This window comes from Schistocerca serialis, chromosome 7 (assembly GCF_023864345.2).
Source record: "Schistocerca serialis cubense isolate TAMUIC-IGC-003099 chromosome 7, iqSchSeri2.2, whole genome shotgun sequence".
Taxonomy (NCBI): domain Eukaryota; kingdom Metazoa; phylum Arthropoda; class Insecta; order Orthoptera; family Acrididae; genus Schistocerca; species Schistocerca serialis.
Genome location: NC_064644.1, coordinates 532,844,945 through 532,864,374, shown reverse-complemented (window position 1 = coordinate 532,864,374; position 19,430 = coordinate 532,844,945). Strand labels below are relative to the sequence as shown.

Genomic DNA, 19,430 nt, shown 5'->3' with positions numbered 1-19,430 from the left:
TCAGATTTGAAACACTAATAAAAACAAGACTAAATTGCATAAACAATGGCTCAACCCAAAAGAGACAGATGATATTTGTGCAAGTTCATTGTGCTGTATTTTTTACGCAATTGGTATCATCACACCAGTATGGAGAGATATGCACATGTAAAGTTATACATTGGGGTAATGCAGAAAAATGTTAAGCTAGATCATTGCTTCAGATGTCATTGTTAAGAGCTTACAGAAACTACTAGGACCCAAAATGAACAATAAAAATGTCCACCAGGATGTAAGTGAAAATCAGTATTAAGTTGAAAATTACAAAATAATTAAATATGCCATCTCATATGACTCATATGCTTGTAATCATGCAAAATGCAAGAAGGGAAAAGCTCACAACAGAAAGACTCCAAAAAGCCTAAAAAGTCCAGTGTCAATTGAATGTAAGAGATGTGGCAGTGTCGAAACGGAAATCAAAAAACCTCACAAGGTGATCAAGTAGCTGGCCCATAGACCATACAATGGCCAGCAGTAGTCCAGGCTTGTGGTTTATCTATTCCATAACCATTATAATACTCTGTGTAATCACTGGATTAAAGAGAGTGATAATTAAATTAGATATTAATAAGAAATGCTCTTTACGATTTTATCCTGACATTTTCATGAAAATCTGTGGTACACATCTGAATACACATCTGAACTGTGCACACATAAATCTTTTCCCTATTTAATGCATTCTGCTCAGAACTTGCTGCTTTGTTAACTAGGAGGATGGTGACCAGTCTCTACACAGTATGCAATTGCTGCTTATTTTGTAGAATGCTTAAATAACTTTTCCACACCATAAAGACTATGTTTCATAATTGAAAGAATGTTAGCTATATGACAAATTATTCAAATAGAACTCATCTACATAGCTGAGCTTCTAAATTTTGGCTAACAATTGTGCCAGTGACATTATACTACAACAAAAGCTGTAGTTGCCTAATAACAAAAGCAATAAAGAAAGTAAACTTCATTTTTACAGTTGATGTCCAAAGTCAAATTACATAATGAATTTAATCTCTTAAGATGCTATGAGTGCAAGACAACATATTCCATCATTTGTTTATCTTATCCTCAGGATTAATCTTCCGTATTGCAAAAAAAGGTGCCAAAGAGCCTTTGCAATTCAGTGAATTGCCTCTGCTCAGGACAAATTGCCTTATATTAAAATGTGACATGTAATTTGGTTTTTGCTACACTATAATCAAAGTATTCTTTCTATCTAATACTTAACAATGTTTGGGTGAAAGAAAAATACATTATTGATAAGGAACATACCTGAACAGTCTGTCTATGGTCTCTATATACGTTAAGACGTACAACTGCTTTGTTGAATTCTGGGTTTGTAGACTGTATAACATCATAGTCCAAATGTTCTTGGTACTCGAGTACATCAAGGCCTGAAAGACAGAGTCCAGATTTATTACATTAAAAGGGTAAAACAATGTTTTATTTTTCAGTTTAGAGAACTTTATTGTAACTAAAAAATTTTCTATTCTGTAACTATTTCATGTTAAAATTGGACAGGGTGCCCTAAAATATTCCTGCCACCCCCATCCCCCCCCCCCACCTCCTCTATCTCAAAACAGGCACTAATGTGTAATGCTCCCTCTATAACCTAATTGTGTGTCACCCATTTTCAAAGATCCTCAAATATTAAAATTTTAAAATCATGTGTTGTATGTATAATATATCTGATTATAACACAAATGCTGAGTAATGTTAACAAAGGACTGATAACACTGTTCATAGGTCATATTGTACTAATTGGATCACTAAATTAAAAAAAAGGTCAATCAACTCTTGATCTTGGGCATATGGTTGTAAGGACATATCTTGAATGGATAGTTATAAGAGCATACACATTTCAAGAGAAGCATTAGATAGCCCCAGTCAAATAAAAATGAGATAGATGGAAAAAATAAGTAAACTGTTCTTTATTTCAAAAGTAATCAGCATAACTGTTTATACATTTATCCCACTATGGAACAAGATGGTCAATATCCTTTATGAGAAAATGTTGGTGGTTGCCTATGGAACCATGATTGTACCCAGGCACGCACTTCTTTGGCCGAAGCAAATCAATGGTCATGAATGTCTTTCTTCAGGGTTCTGAAAATATGGAAATCATATGAGGAAAGATCAGGACTGTATGGAAGACGTGTAATGGCTTCCCAGTGAAACTTCTGCAGCCGAGCTCAAACAACTTTGGTAACATGTGAGCACACAATATCCTGCAACTGAATGATGCTGTTCATCAACATTCTAGGGCATTCGGACTTGGTGGCACACTTCAATTTTTGTGAAGTGTCCACATGCACACCTTACCCAGTGGCAATATCACTCAGAACAATTTTTCATTCAGGCTCCATCACACTGTATAAACAGCACTAGGAAACCTGCATATGTGTGAGAGCCTTCATATATGTAAAAGTTTTTGCTACAGTTCATGGCAGAGGTCTCTATACCCATTACCGTATTTACTCGAATTTAAGCCGCACTCGAATCTAAGCCGCACCTGAAAAATGAGACTCGAAATCGAGGAAAAAAAATTTTCCGAATCTAAGCCGCTCCTGAAATCTGAGACTCGAAATTCAAGGGGGGAGAAAGGTTTTAGGCCGCACTTCCAAATCGAAACAAAGTTGGCCCATTGTAATATGAGACACAATTTAGGTTGAATGAATGACGATACAGCTGTAGTAGTTTGGTTCGAGTCGTAAGCTTGAGCAGTTGAGCTTTACCAGGTAGCCGTTGTTATGCGTCAGGCGATCCGTCCGTATTTATATGGGTATTCTTCCTTTTTCACGTGCTTCGTCTGATTTGAATTGATTGCTTATTTTTCTTTGATCTGACAAGTGCAGTTCTCCTTGTTATAGGTGTTTCCGTCACTCAACGCTGAAAATGCATTACTGTACTGTGTCATGCATTGTTTGTCGCATTATGAAAATGAGTGTTTACGGCCTGTCGCCGCTCGCGGCATGGCTTGCTTTTGGGCACGCTACCGCCGCTTACAATTAAAAAAAAACAAAGAGAGGAATCGTCTCATTAGCGAAACAATGGCAAGAGACTGCTATTCGTTGCTACTTACACTGCTGCTTTCTTTGATAATGATCAACAAGAACCAAATAATAGACTGCGTATGATAGAAGATGTTCTGAACGAGAATTTAGCGAAAATTTTTTCCATTTGAAAATCTTTGCAGACGCCTCTTTTGTACATTACATTATGCACAGAAATTAGAGTCATCTTAGATTTAAAAATCTAGTCAATTGCCGTGCTTCATTTCTGACTGTATCACTATTAGGCATAAGAATAATACGAATATAAATATGACATGGTATGTATATTCTTCCGCGTCTGCTGTTGTCTCACTCTAGTTTCGTAGTTTATTAGGCGGACAGGATTTAAATGAGATAGCAGCAAACACGAAAGAATACATGTCAAAATGTTTATATTCGTATTATTCTTATGGTGAAGAAAATACTGCATGTGATTCACAATTCATAAAAGTTCCTATTAGCAACCATTTCTTCTCACAGTTAGGAAAAAATTCAGAAAGCAGAGTTGGCCATATTGACAAATATCCCAAACAGTCTTGCCAGTCGGATTTTCGTAGTACATTGAAATGCTGCTACGTTCGAAGAGGAACCAATATGGAGTTTGTATTTACTTCGTTGGATAATGTATGAAAATGCAGTGGTCGAAACTCGGGGCGGAGAAAAAAAAGCTCATCTTCCACCTTTTTTTTCTATTCATTTACTGACGCAGAGGTTTTGGTGCCAGTATTTGTCTTTGTGCCTGTGATGCATGCCTGCGTAGCGCTACATATATTCGACGACAGAAGTTAGTTGTGGCGGCACCTACCAACATTTTTCAGAACTTTCGCTTACTTTGCACTCGATTCTAAGCCGCAGGCGGTTTTTTGGATTACAAAAACCGGAAAAAAAGTGCGGCTTAGATTCGAGTAAATACGGTACCTATTATCAGTCAGTTAACAGCACCGATATGTCTAATGTCAATCACTGACACCACAAGAGGCATTCCATAACATGACAACCAACAGTCTACAGAAACAACAGAGTGGAGATGACAAGCAATCATTATAAGAAAATGTTGTAAGACTATTGTACTCAAGAGATATGTATTCATCTGTAAATTTTTTCACAGCTCAGTTGGTACATCACAGAAATAACATCAGGTATCATTTCTTTCCATATCCATAAAATGAATGGGTCCTTTCAACTCTTGTAAACATTTCCTAACACCAGCAGCTCCTTGCGATAAAGTAATCTTGTCAAATGGTACAAATTCCTCTACATTCCATTATGCAACAACATTCCTTTCAGTGAAAGATTCCTATCAGCGTGGTAAGAACCCTCAATGCTGAAACTACATCTTTGAAAGTATCTTAGACATCTGAATATGATAGAGAAATGTAGGTAGTTACAATGGAGGTAGTTCCTCAAAGCAGTTTTCCGCTGTAAAGAAAAAATTTGTTACTATTAGTAAAATATGTGAAGGCTGTGGAAATAACTATGATAGTTTCTGAGTAGTCTTGAATAATGTCAGTGACTAGGTTACTCTGCATATTGCTTCTTTTTTACAATAGCTTCAGGAACTTCACTGATGCAATAGCAAGTTGATAGCGTTTTGGAGTACTTCCTATTTCATCACCCCTGTGATAGGTTAGGTACTGGAGGCCCTTTATCGCTTTCAAAAGTGACCTGCTTCGCTTCATGTTTGTTGTTATCCTGGTACCAAGTTATTACTCCATATCCTTCTGTTATGGGTACACATTATTTGATTAGAATGCTCTCCTTTGGCTGTCAAGCCTTTTAGACAGGATTACCCTGAAACTGTCGTGTCCCTCCTCCCGCCAAGGACTCATTCCATTAGGATATGGTCAGGAGTACCAATGACTTCACAATAACATATGGACCGCACTTTTCTTCTGACTTTATACAATTATTCTGGATGTGGATCATGCGCTGTCAGATGTTGCACAATACCCCACACATTTGGGAAGAAGTGATACGTCTGCCTTCCACCGAAATTAATGTGAGCCACCTCCTCCTGGGAGGCTGGAATGATTCAAGAGTAGGCACAGCTACAAATATTTTTTTCCGTTCAACAGTGATAACCTGTTTACTAGTTTTTTTATTAAGATATATAGAGGTGAAATTCTTATGAAGGATGATTAGCTAGAATACTGTATGTTTATATTTGATGCTCTAAATTGTGATCATATGTGGTATCTGACATGTGATCAGACTCCCAAGTATCAACCTGTGGATATGAACAGAAACTTTTCACAGGGAATAAGCACCAACACATTACTGCAGTTAATAGTGAAGGAATAAATCATATTTCAATTCCCAACTGTGGGAAGTTATTTCACATCGATAATATTAAACATGAAATACATTCCTGATGTTCTGCAAAATATTATTTATTTGATCATGATTTGACTTTAGGCTTCTTATGCCTTTGTCAGGTGACAACTTGCACCCAAGAAGTGGAAAGCTGGTTCAGATCAAATAAATACTATTTTGTAGAGCACCAGTAATGTGTTTCCTATTTAAAATTGTTGGCATGTTCTGTCAGGCACCAAGGAAAATTTCAGTTATGGTTATTTCATAATTTCTGCAAAATGAGACATGCCCTCATTTCATAAGGCTAAACATTGCCCTGTTCAACTGTGTCCATGATTTGACTGGGGGCAATGCCAAGAAGGGTTTACTATTCATCCCCATACTTTGTAGGTTACTGTATACTGTGTTGTTAGAATTCATACCAATAAAGCTGCCGCTCATTAGCGCATTCTACTCTCACACTGGTTCACTTATGAATCTTTAATTGCTTGCTAATTGTTACAAATCTTTGTCAAACTTCAGAAGCTATTTTAACACTGTGCCATGGTAACCTAACGTCTCAGCTGCTTCATAGGAACCGCACCATATTCAGTCAATTTAATTCTTAATATTCAACAAGGTAAAAAGAAAAATGGGAATAAAAACACAAACCTTTGAAGACAAACTCAAAAAGTGTCTTTAAGTTTTCAGGACTGGGACTTGTGACAAATATATTAGAGTAACCAAATGCAATAGCTGCTGCAATTGCAAGTCCAAGAGCTGCAGATTTGCCTCTGCCTCTTGCAGCTGTCAGAGATACAGTTGAACGTAATGATTTCTCTGAAATAGCTTCAATGAATTTCAAAAGAGCCTTTGCCTGAAACATAAATACAAAGAATTTATAATATAAACAACAGAACCAGAGTAAAAAAATGATGATGCATAAAAATACTTAACACACATGTTACTGGTGTCTACTACCAGCTTTAGCTACTTTAATAAGCATCTGTCTGAAGCTATGGGGGGGGGGGGGGGGGGAGGAGATCAATTATGAACCAGAATTCTTTTCTGTAAAATTTATTAAATGAAGCAAAACAGAATACACCCAACAAATTTTTCTACATAGGCTTCTGACACATTTTTCCCATAGAACTGGCAATTCTTATGCTATCCTTGAACAAAGAAAAGGGACATGTGCACAGCTACTTGCACACGAACTTCTCTACTGCTGAGCTGTCAATCTGGTGTCCTCCCTAAATTGTTCTTTCAGTGGTCCAAACAAGTGATAGTCACTGAGTGATGAATCTGGACTGTCATGAGGATGTTCCACAGTTCCCCAACGACTTTACTCCAGTTGATTAAATCAGCAGAGTGAGGCTTTGTATTGTCATGTAGAAGAATCATGACCAGTGGCGATGGCTTGAGCTCTTCCATAGCTTATGCCTATTATTGAAGCAATTCTGGAAAGGTTTATGAGCAAAACTTCTGCAATAAGACACTGTGTGATACAAATGTTGTCTGGTGTGATGCTTGTCTGTGATCATCTTTGGTGGGTTATGTTCCCCACAGTTACCCATCCTGCCACAAATGTTTTATGTCACTGCTACACTTGGATCTCTGAAAGGGTTTCTTCCCCTAATTGTGCATGGAGCCTCCTCCTAATTTCAGCAGGGTTGGTGCCTTCTTTTGCAAGAAACTTGAGGATCACACGATGCACAATAGACTTGTGTACCTATTGCTTGCACATGGTGACCTGACACAAGCAGTTATGTCATGTTAACTACAGCATCACAATGCTATCTCCAACACCCACACCAATATCCTGTCACAGTTGTGTCCATTTATGCCCACTACCATAGCCATTCCACTATCATACTCTTCAGGTTCATATCTGATACACAATTGAAGTACTTCATGCTACTCCAAACATACAAGAAAAAGGCCAATATGAAGAAAAATCACAGGAGAAAGAACAGTCCAGTGATGTAACACACACACGCACACACACACACACACACACACACACACACACACACACACACACACACACAGAGACAAATAAGTACATTGTCATTCATAAAACACATGTGGATCATTTGTTACATTAACACTTCTTTTATTTTAGGGATCCGACAATTTTCCTTTAGGGCTACTAAGAATTGTTTTGGTGATAAGAAATCTTGAACGATGCTTTTCCTCAGCAGCAGAGTGGGTACTATTTTTGAAAGATTCTGGAAGATTAAAATTGCCTACCAAACTCTGAATTAAACTTGGAACAATTTTTGTCTGCCACTTCTTTCAATTCTGAATTGCCCATTATTCTGATAAAATATAATGGAAGCTGTAGTATTAATATATTCTTCAGTATGCTTTCATTGGTTGCATTAAAACCTCTTCCAATTGCAGCATTCTGTAATTTTGTCCATTGCTTGCAAGTTGTCCATTGTGCTATATCCTTTTCAAAAGTTAGCTAGTTCATTTGTTTTATTATAATGCACTATTTTTCATCTTGTGCATTGTGGAAATGAGGTTGCAGGTCTGTAGTTTTCGATTCTGTCCTTCTCTTTTTGTCTTGTCTCTCTCCTGTCTTGTGAAGTAGAATAATTACAGCATTGTTCCAGTATTAAAGAATTGTCTTCTGCAGATACAGTGCAAATATCTTTTGTAAGTCCCTTTTGTATAATTTTTGACCCACAGTTAACAATTTCTATTGAAGTGCCATGATCTCCAATGTCCTTTTCCTTTCTTCATAACTTGAATGGCTTTATACATCTCATTTTGAATTATTCCATAACGTTATAGTTTTGATTGATAACTGTGTTTCTGATTCACATCTTGAACAATTCATACACTCAAAACAATAACCTACAATTGTTTGTGCAACTGTCTCTCTGTTGTTAACTACAGTGTCATCTGAAATCTTAACTGATGAAATTTGCTATCTACCAAACACATGTTTCTGTTTTATTTACTTCATTCTTTTACTAATTTTAACTGATTCTCATATCAAATTTTCATTGTACCTCTTTACATCCTCTTGGCGACTTTTAAGATAGTTTCATTTGGTACAGCATATTTTATTGTGTTCCTATTATCACCTCCTAAACAGTTATCTGCTTTTTCTTTCTTCATTCCCACAACATCTCATGCTGTTTGCCTGAATACCTGTTTAAATAATTGTTTCATTATCTGTATCTATTAAGAACAAAAATGTAGTTCCTCTTTGAAAATTCTTTGTTTCTGCTAAACTTTAAACATTGTTACCATTTAGGTGACCAACAGACGACTTACGAAAAACGCCTAGCTAACATCTCCCAACAACTACTTTAGTACTGAATATGTGGCAGCTTTAAGTTTGATTCACACATATCACACAACAGAAACAGTTCAGCTCACTATCAATGTGTATGAAGAAAACACTGATATGAGAATAAACAAGTTACACTAACGGGAAACATGCTAGAAAAAGTCAGGTCCCATTAGGAGACACAAGAAAAAAAGCATGCACATCCGTTTAAGAAAAACACACTCACTGGCATGTAGCGACAATGTGAAAGTTGTTCATATTCTGTAAGAAAAGCCCTCTAACAACTAGCATATAATATGCGTTTATCATATATCACAATTATTAAGAGTGCTGATGATGTCTTATATTAGAAAAAGTACAGGAGAATAATAATGTGGCTTTTTAGACTTCCAGTGTATTAACAGATCAAATTCTTGTTAGGTCTTCAGCGGGATCAAACAGTCATCTGCACATAATACTTCCACGAGCCATTTGGCCACCATCATCAGGAAAAAAAAGCTAAGCCGCTCTCGTCGATAACTGGTTCAAACCATGAACAATGGAACCTTTATATGCAGTGAAAATACAAAAGTGCATGCACTAAGGTAAAGCACAAGTGCTCAAACATTGCTGCTGCCCCCTTGGAACAAGAAGAGTTGCAATGCCTCCAGTGGAGAATGCTATAGAAAAATGATATATCATCAAAAGTTAATACTCACAGCCAGCTGATTCAGATGCCATTGTTTCTTTACATCGGATGCAACAGGACTGCAAGTTTCACTTAGCAGTTATCCATTATCACAGTTAATGATGTTATCTGTTAGTCTAATTTCGAAAGATTCTTTTAAAACACAGTCCCAGTAAAGCGAGGTATTTGCAACCACTTGTGCCTCATTGTGATACAAATAGTTTGGCTAATGTATATTTTACTGTACTCCAATGGTCTTTTGTAAATGCCGGGCTTCCTCAAACTTACATTATCCTCAACAGAGCCAAGAAGCGCTTCAATATTAGCTGGCGGACAGAATACATGTCTGATTTCATATTTCTTCAAAACCCTACCAACTCATATGTATGTCAAATCTGTCTGTCAGTATAGCTGTTATGATTAAACACATCCTTCAGATGTAGCAGCTCTTTTGGTAAATTCTCAGCACCTGAGATAGCACACACTCTTTTGACCAAGGTCTGTAGGATTCCTGTACATTGAAACAGTGGATGACAGCTGGTAGCATGAAATAGCTATCAGCATGTGTTGGTTTCCCACAAATTCTGTGTCCAAGAGTTCACTCATTTTTTTATAAACCAGTACACACAAAAAGTGTAACTTCCCCTCCTTTTCAATTTCCATTGTGAATTTGATGTTAGGATGAAAGCAATTAAAATGGTTCAATACCAGTACAAAGAACCTATTCCATGTGGTCAAACAAGAAACATATCGTCAAGATGGCTCAAACAACAAGTAGGTTTTCCAGGGCATATCCTTAAAGCCCTCCATAAAAAGATTAGCGACTATGGGGGATAAAGGACTCCCTCAAAATATCTGTCGTTGAATAAAAAAAAGGTGGTCTTCAGTGCATGACGGCAGAGCTTCATCATTTCCATATCTAGTTTTTTATTAATTAATATCAATAACTCTTCAAGAAGAACCCAAGTAAAATGAGACACCACAGCGAAACTGACAAGTAATCACAGGGATTAAGAAGAGGTGACTTTAAACATTGAATAAAATCCATAGAATTGGAAATATGGTGTAAACTTTTACCCAAATGAGGTCTGAGGTCCGACACTAAATATTTTGCCAAGCTGTAAGTCTGTGAGTCCAAATTACTAACAATCAGGTGTAAAAGGACCCCATCTTCAGCAATCTGTATAATCTATGGTTTATAAAAAAGATGACGGAACTCTTTGACACAGAGGTTATAGGAAACCAACACATACTAATAGTTATTTACATGTTATCAGCTGTCATCCACTGTTTCAACGTATAGGAGTCTTACGTACCTTGGTCAGGCTTTCATTCCATATTTTGGTAACATGTCCATCAAGATTGGTAGGGTTCTGAAGAAATATGAAATCAGATGTGTATCCCATTCGCCAACTAAGATTAGAGCATGTTTTGGTTCTGTTGAGGATGATCTAGGTTTGAGGAAGCCTGGCATCTACAAAATACCATGGGAGTATGTTAAAATATACACTGGCCAAACTATTTACGCTGTCAATGAAAGATGTGTTGAATATCATAGCCATACACGATTATTACAACCTGGCTGAGCACTGTCTTACAGAAGAACAGGAGATGCTACACAATGAGAGACAAATGTCTGCAAATGCCTCGCATTACTGGGATTGTACTTTAAAAGAATCTGTCGACATCAAACTAACAGATAATATCATTAACCATGATAATGGATACCCGCTAAGTGAAACTCGCAATCCTTTTTCATCAGATATGAAGAAACAATGGCATCCGAATGGGCTGGCTATGGCTATTCATTTTTAACAATATATCATTTTTCGATAGTAGTCACCACTGGAGGCACTGCAACTCTTCTTGCGCCAGGGTGCAGCAGCAACTTTTGTGAACTTGTGCATTACCTCAGTGATGTGCTTTTGCATTTATGCTGCATTTAAAGGCGAACGAGAGCAGCGTAGCTTTTCTCACATGATGATGGCGGCCAGGTGGACTGCAGAAATATTGTGTGCAGATGACAGTTTGATCTGGCTGAAGACCCAATAAGAATTTGAAGAGTAATTATTGGTTATGTTTTGTTGTCAACAAGAGCAACAGGTAATTAGATATGATGGTCACAAATGAACATACAGAACACCACCAATGATGTTCTATGACATCCGACAAGTCAACAGGGCAGCTGTCATGACTGGTACACATTCTGTATTGTTATGTTAATACCTTTACTATCACTGATGTTCCGCAACATTCAAAAAAGTCAACAGGACAATTGTCAGGACTAGTACAGGTTCCACATTGTCATAGGTTAACAGCAACATGGAAAGACGGTACAGAACTTCCATGCCTTTCGAAACCAAACATGTCTTATTTGTAAGTACTGGGGTGAGGGGGGGGGGGTGAGGGGGGGAGGATAGGGGGAGAGGGGGGAGGATAGAGAGAGAGAGGGAGGGAGGGAGGGAGGGAGGGAGGGAGGGAGGGAGGGAGGGAGGGAGGGAGGGAGGGGGAGGGAGGGGTGAGGGAGGGGGGGGGGGAGAGAGAGAGAGAGAGAGAGAGAGAGAGAGAGAGAGAGAGAGAGAGAGAGAGAGGTGTATGAAAATTAAGGTTTAACATAACATAAAACAACATACAAACTTGGACTGGATGAGGATGAGGAAATAAATTAGCTGCAGTCCTTTCAAATGATAAAATAAGAAAAACTGGAGCACAAGCAAGAATAAAAATATTCTCAGACAACCTATCAGTAAGGTGAGGAAAATAATGTAATACAATGTGACACAAAGGATGAAACAAACTTATCAGTTAATTAGTTACTTTTCAGTATATCACCTACATGAAACATGTCATGATAGTTAACGAGTCATTTGTACAAATCACAAAGAATCACCTGACATCTGCATTTACAAACATTTTTGTTCCCTGTGGGTCATTTTATCTCTTTGAGTAGCTTATCGTGCACAACTGCTTACTAGAGTAACTAGACGACAGTGTATAACAATTCTCCTTCTCCTCGTTTGTGAATGGATTATGGCTACCTAATTTCATTGCCGGTTAAATTTGGGACTTATGCACATATTTCCAATGTGCAAAGTGTTTAAATACATGCTCGCAAAGAAATAAATAATCTGCTTTTGTGAAACTGATACTTTCTGCCTAAATGTACAGTTATTTAAAATATTATCCTGCAGGAGATCAGTTAAGGAGAAATAAGCTCTGAGAAAATATTATTTAATGAAAAGAGGAAGCAAATTAAGATGAAATGGGAGATATGAGAGTGAGGAAAGAATCTGACAAAGGTTGGAAAGACTCTTGTGAAAGAAGTCCCCGTCAGTGTATGAGATTTGCCCAGAATTACTGAGATCATTGGGGGAACCAGTTACAACAAAACTATTCTCACTTGTAAGCAAGATATATCACAAAGGTGAAATACTATCAGACACTATTAAGAAAGTGATAAGTACAGTTCCAAACAAGGCAGGTGACGACAAGTGTGACATGGCTGCAAAATACTGAGAAGAATTATTTACAGAAGAATCTAAAAACTTGTAGAAGCAGATCTTGGGGAAGATCAGTCAGGGTTCTGGAGTAATATAGGAACACACAGTGCCACATTGACACTATGACTTATCTTCAAAAAAGACTGAAGAAAGGCAAACCTATATTTATAGCACTTGTACATTTAGAGAAAGAATTTGACAATGCTGAGTAGAATGCACTCTTTGAATGCACTCTTTGAAATTCCAGAGATAATAAGGTTAAAACATAGAGCGCAGGAAGTAATCTACAACTTGTACAGAAACAAGACTGCAGTTTTAAAGAGTTGAAGCACAGGAAAAGAAAGCAATAAGTAAGAAGGAAGTAAGACAGGGTTGCATCTTATTCCTAATGTTATTCAATCTGTACACTGAGCAAACAGTAAATAAAACCTAGGAAAAATTTTGAAAAGCAATTAAAGTTCAGGGAGAAGAAACAAATCTTTGAAGTTTGCTGATGACATTGTAATTCTGTCAGAGACGGCAAAGGACTCGGAAGAGCCGTTGAATAAAATGGACAGGTTCTTGTAAAGCGGCTATAAGAACATCAACTAAAGTAAAGGAAGAGTATTCAATTTAAATCTAGTGTAATGCTGATCAAATTAGCTGTTGTGTGGAAAAACTCCTAATAATTTTGCATCCATTTGCCACCTCTCCTTCAACTGTTACTTCAATAAACATAACATAGCCTCTAAAGCCTTTTAAAAGCAACCATCCTTCACTATACATGAGATAACTGTCATGAGAGAATGCAGCAACTGTGTTGGCATTTAACCCGTGAGAAGGCGCGCTATGAGCATTTCTCTCACACAAAAATTCATTTCGATAATTGTGTATGTTATTAACATGATAGTGCGGCGAGCGTCTCAGTACCTTACTAAGCATTCATCCCCTCCCCGTGCACCACACTTTCACGTCTCTCAGTGTGCCTGTGACTTCGTAGTGAATCGGTTGTGCCACTGCGCCGTAAAGTGCAGCATTTTGCTCATCGTGCACCTCTCCGTGTAAGTATTTTTTATCTTGTTATGTAAATGTTTATTTCTTGCTTTATTACATTTTAACAAACTGAAGACAATTTTATTTTTAGTAATTATGTTCTTTATTATATACAACTTACAAAAATCAGTATGGATGACCGACAAACAAAACAAATACTTGCATGGCTGGAAGACCTTGATTTGGACAAAGAATGTATATTGGATCCGGATGACACAGACGCCGAAAAATTTTCACGAGAACGGGATTGTAAGATGACAGACGTGGTTGGAAAAAAGGCATTCATTGGATTGTTGTACATGGCTGGTTTGAAGAACACAAATCATTTGAATGTGAAAGGAATGTGGACTGATGATGATACAGCCTGTGATTTTTATACAGTAACAATGTCCATAAAATGCTTGTGAACTGAGTCAGGTAGAGTTCAACATTGGTCTTTGTTGGTTGAATCTGATTGGTAGGGTTGGTGGTGAAAAAGTGTTTCCACTGTAGGGACCTGGAGAAGGAGAGAGGGCCTTTAACAAGTCCTGCATGACTGAATTTGGGAGTGAGGCAAAAGTGAAGCCTTTGAAAAGGAATGATATTTCTGCATTTTTGGAGGAAAGGTTCACAACTGTTTAGGTTCTGGATTTTTTGTGGTGGTGAGAGGGAGTTTTGAGGGGTGGGCTAAATGTAATAGGTCTGTGAGACATGATTATCAGCTATGAGGGGATGTAGAAAGGTTTGGAGGTTGTCATAGAGGCAGTGGACAGTGGTAGTCCAAGGCAGGAGTAGGAAGTTATCAGGTTGGAGAGTTTTTTGAGATGGCATTGTGCATGTTGTTCTAGTTCTTGGAGGGCGAAAGTTTTAATTTGTTTTATGGTATCCAGGAATTTGGGATGCGTAGCAGGAGGGTTTTAAGGATGGAGAGAAGGTACTGCAAAGAGATTTGGGCTTGATTGATATGGTTTTGCAGAATTGTGTTGGTAAGGGCTAAGGATTGGCAGTTTCTGAACAGATGGAGGTCAATTTGGGAGGAAAGTTGGCAGCCAGAGATGAGTGATTTGATGGTAAGGCTATCTGGGGGGGGGGGGGATTCCCATGAGGCAAGCAACAATGCCGGAACAGTATGTGGAACTGGGTTTTGGCTAGGGATAAGGAAATTTTTCTGTATTGAAGAAGAAGGAAGGAGCAAGAATCCATGGTGGTGGACAAAACATGAAATGATATGTAAATAACATAGAATTACATCCAAAAAAATTCACAAAAATACATCAGAAAAATCACAAAAAGGATGAAATAAGGGGAAACGAGGTGAAATCTGATGCAGTACATTGATATTGAAAGGCTAAAACCAACTGAAACTAACTTGAAGTCACAATGATAGCAAAGAAAACAAATAATTTTTTTTTTTTAACTGTGGGGATGAGTCTGTGGGTGGATAAATGTGAAGAAGGGGGACGACAGATGTGACTGGATTAGATGACATCAGTAGTAATATTTATAGACATCTCCTAATGTAAGATTTTGAGTGACACAGCCATTCTTTATAATCATATTCATTTTCATATCTACTGCTTAAAATTATTAGCTCTTGAATAAAGAAACACTTGTTATGAATGTTAAAAATTAATTTAATATTCTGACAACTTAAGATTCATTCAGTTACTAATCATATTTTGGTTAATAATTTCTGTAGTAGGTGTATTATGATTATTTGTTATGATGATTACAGCATTTTTGGTGTAAGTTTTCAATTTCAATCTGTTATAAATCAGTATTACTACTACAAAGAGCAGAGAACACCGGATACATACAGCATTAACATTTACTTCATGCACTATAGCCAAGGGCACCCATGTGATATTTGTATGGGCTGGAAGGGGGGAGGGAGAGGGGGAGGCATAGACATGGGAGGTGCTGAATATTTTTAATATTTTGGAAAACAAATGGTGACATGCAAGTAGCCATAAAAAAGTTCCAGTTCTAACTCTGTTAAAAATGTGCATAATACTATCGTTTAAATGATTTTTTAAAAAGAAAAACATCTGACTACACTACATTTTTTTGTCCTTTCTTAGAGTGTTAGGGGAAGGGGAAGGGTGTGAGCCCCCTTGCCCTCCGGTAAGGGTGCCCTTGACAGTAGCCTACTATGATGAAACTATACCTGATCTACAGTCTTGCAACAGTTGACCAAAACACCCACTGGTTGTGTATCCCGTAAACTCTCTTTCAATTCTGATAGTTCTTGCTCAGTTGCAGCTGCCTCAGGCCTACCAACAGGCTCAACCTGAAGGTTGTGTGACGAAACAGGCAACACAGTTAACTGGTCATCCACCACCAAACAACGTGAGCACGATGACAGCGACAGCAGAAACCTGTATGTATTTACAGAAGCGTCATATTATTGCTGAAAGTTTTTTGAAGTCTGAGAATAATACATAATGTAATGTCATTTATATTTTCAATTTCAATAACTAATTTTATGAGGGGACCTCATTTCTCAATTTTCCAGCACAGCTTATGACTCCATTTTTGCCTATGGTATTTCAAATAATGATCTAGTTATTTCTTCAGGTGATAAAAGTAGTTGACTAGTTGTAGTAGTAGCGCGACCAATGACTACAGTCCAGTCATACTCTGAGACACATGGAATCCAGCTGTCAGTTTATTAACTCCTCTGTGGTTATTCCAGAACTGGGAAACACGGAGAGGAAGTGCATCTCAAACAATTACATCAGAATCATGGAACAAAAGAGTGTGTGTGTGTGTGTGTGTGTGTGTGTGTGTGTGTGTGTGTGTGTGAACGACACTGTCAGACATAGCAAAACTCATTGGCTGTTCATGTCCTACTGTCGTGAGTGATTATGGGAAGGGGTTGATGCACTGTGAAACCAAGAGTAGGTGACAACATTTTGGACATACACACCTCATCACAGAAGATGGAGGTTTGCTTACTTCATACAGCAGAATACGCTGCTGCCTATGGAAGATCTGAATCCAGCAAAAACAAGGCTGGCAAGTGTTTTGAAGCAAATTATTTAGCAGACATTGCTTAACATGGAGCTCTATCAGCAGGCAATCCCCACATGTTCCCATGCTGACCCAATGACATCATCAATTATGAGTGCACTGTGAAGGGGATCGCAGAGATTGGACTGTGGATCAATGGAATTGTATCATCTGGTCAGTTGACTCTTCTTTCTTGATACACCATGTCAACAGATGTATCTTAATATGCTATCAACAAGGCACATGGCTGCTCAAAACCAACATCACACCATGAATGCAAGCCTTTAGGGAGAAAACTATGCTATTGAGGACATTCACCTGGGCTTTCATGAAACTTGTGGTACTAATCAAATGCACCAAGACAACTGTGGACTACAGGAACATTATAGCAGACCAGCTGCATCCCTTCACGCTTGATGTTTTCCCTGACGAATATGGCATTTTCTAACAAGATAACTTGGCCATTCCATGCCAAGTGGCCCAATTTCGGAAAAAGGGCCTGCATGACCTTCACAGGTTTTCCTGGAATTTTGTGTGAACATTCACATATGTTCCCAATAAACATTGGTAAAGTTCCACAAACACTTATTCAATACTTCCAGAGATACGATCATTTGTTTGAACCATAGCCCAGATATTAAGAGCACTCGTGAGTTTTTGCAATTTTGAGGCGTAATATCTGTGGCAATATTTTCTTGAAACAAACAAAACTAGACCATCTGGTATAACTTTTTGTGCTCTCTTAAGCAAAATAATAAAAAAAAATGATTTCCTGAGGAATTTTCATGTGAATAATGTGAAGCAAATTCAGCCAAAAAAAAAAATAGATGCTCGAAAAAATGTGAAGTTCAGCTTTTTTTAACTCTGGAAGTAATTGTTAGTAAACCTGAAACTTTGCAATAATAATGTATTGATACTAGGTCTTAGAATACAAAAATTCATTCTTCTACTGCTTTCCTACAGTAAACTATGCTGTCAATCATTCATACTGAGGAAACCTCAGAAATAAATTAATGGCTCATCTATCATGAACTACTGGAACTCAGTATACTGACTAAAAAGAAAGCAGTGGTGATTCATAAACAGAAATAACACATTATTTTTAGGCTGATGTTTGATAATATCATAATTATCACTTTATCCTGCAAAATACAACTTTATTAAATATTTTTTAACTTCTATATGGAATTTTACATTTCACTGATAAATCTTTATTATTATTTCCTATTTTACACATTATTATTTATAGTCTTTGAGGCAGAGGAGTTTCTGTTACCCAACCCGAAACAGATCAAATTTAAAGGATTAACACAGAAACTGATTTAAAAATGGTAAAATTTTAGTGTTTTTAAGTGCAAATAGTTCTTGCACCTGGAGAAGAGGTACAATGGACAGGAGCTGAAGAGAATGAAAATGAACTGTAAGCCCATCAACTAAGTGAAATACAAGGAATGGAAAAGAAGCACTACTTTTCTGGCATACACAAACTGTCCTGAGAAAGCTATGTAGTCCATCCAATAGATCATTTATACATTAACCTCATCCATAGCTAAACCCTCTTCCTCCCTGGTTCTTCGTAAGGGTTTTTTTTTTTTTTTTTTTTTTTTTACTGTCTATTTCAATTTTTTTCATTTTCATACATTGACAAGGTATACCCTGCGTGTTTCTGTTTACACAAATGATAAACATGTACTTTGTCTCTGGTTTACACAGCTTTACTACTCATTTTATACTTGCATATTTTGAAACTGAAATTAAATATTTGCACAAAATACTAGAAAGGATATCCTTTTACGGGCACATTGGCAGTTCTTTCTACTATTTATCCTATCTTGTTGTGTCATATGAGATGTGTTGCATATTTTCACCCTCTATGGGACATGTTCAGAAAGTAAGAGTACTGTGACCATAATGGGCTTTGGTTTTTTGAGAGTTGGCAACAATGGGTGGTAGAGGGGGATCTCCTGGCAAAAACAAGCATTGCAGGAACATGATAGTATGTAAACTCACATTGTAGTGTCCAGTTGTATAAAAGATGTCAGTAAGAAATCCCGCCAAGTACGAGCCACATGCTGTGATCCACATGCTGTGATCCGCCTCCTACTTGTGGAATGAAGAACAACCTAGTGAAGTCTTTCTGTGCATCAAAATGGTTTATGGCAAAGGTGTTATGAATAGACTGAGTTTTTTAACTGGTGTAGGGAGGTTAATGGAGACAGACCAAATGTTCATGATGAAAAGAAATGTGAAAGACTTCCCATTTTGACTGATGAGTTAATGCAAAAAATGGAAACTGTTCATGAAGACTGGCAACTGACAGTGGATGAAATTTCCAGGAAGTTTCCACAACTCTCCAGAATGTTCTTATACAAGACGCTCACAGAAATTGTGAGCTACCGGAAAATGTGTGTAAGACAGATCTCAAAACAGCTGACAGAGCAGCACAATAAAAAATCATGTCAATAGTGCCTGCACGTTTCTTGTGTAATTTTAATTTTAAATTGAGGATTTCTTAGCTCTATTGTGACTGGAGATGAAACATGGATGGCTCATTA

The 19,430-nt window shown here is 37.5% G+C and overlaps 1 protein-coding gene across 1 annotated transcript in view; it reads right to left on the bottom strand.

Moving 5' to 3' along the window:
• The window catches only part of LOC126412489 (RNA cytidine acetyltransferase), an 87,523-nt gene that overhangs the window by 48,712 nt on the left and 19,381 nt on the right, over nucleotides 1–19,430 (bottom strand). The window contains exons 5-7 of the mRNA XM_050082110.1: nucleotides 16,031–16,241; nucleotides 6,051–6,255; nucleotides 1,306–1,427 (exon numbers count right to left, since the gene is read on the bottom strand). Coding sequence (XP_049938067.1) covers nucleotides 1,306–1,427; nucleotides 6,051–6,255; nucleotides 16,031–16,241 — 538 coding nt within the window. The remainder of the gene's footprint in view (nucleotides 1–1,305; nucleotides 1,428–6,050; nucleotides 6,256–16,030; nucleotides 16,242–19,430) is intronic.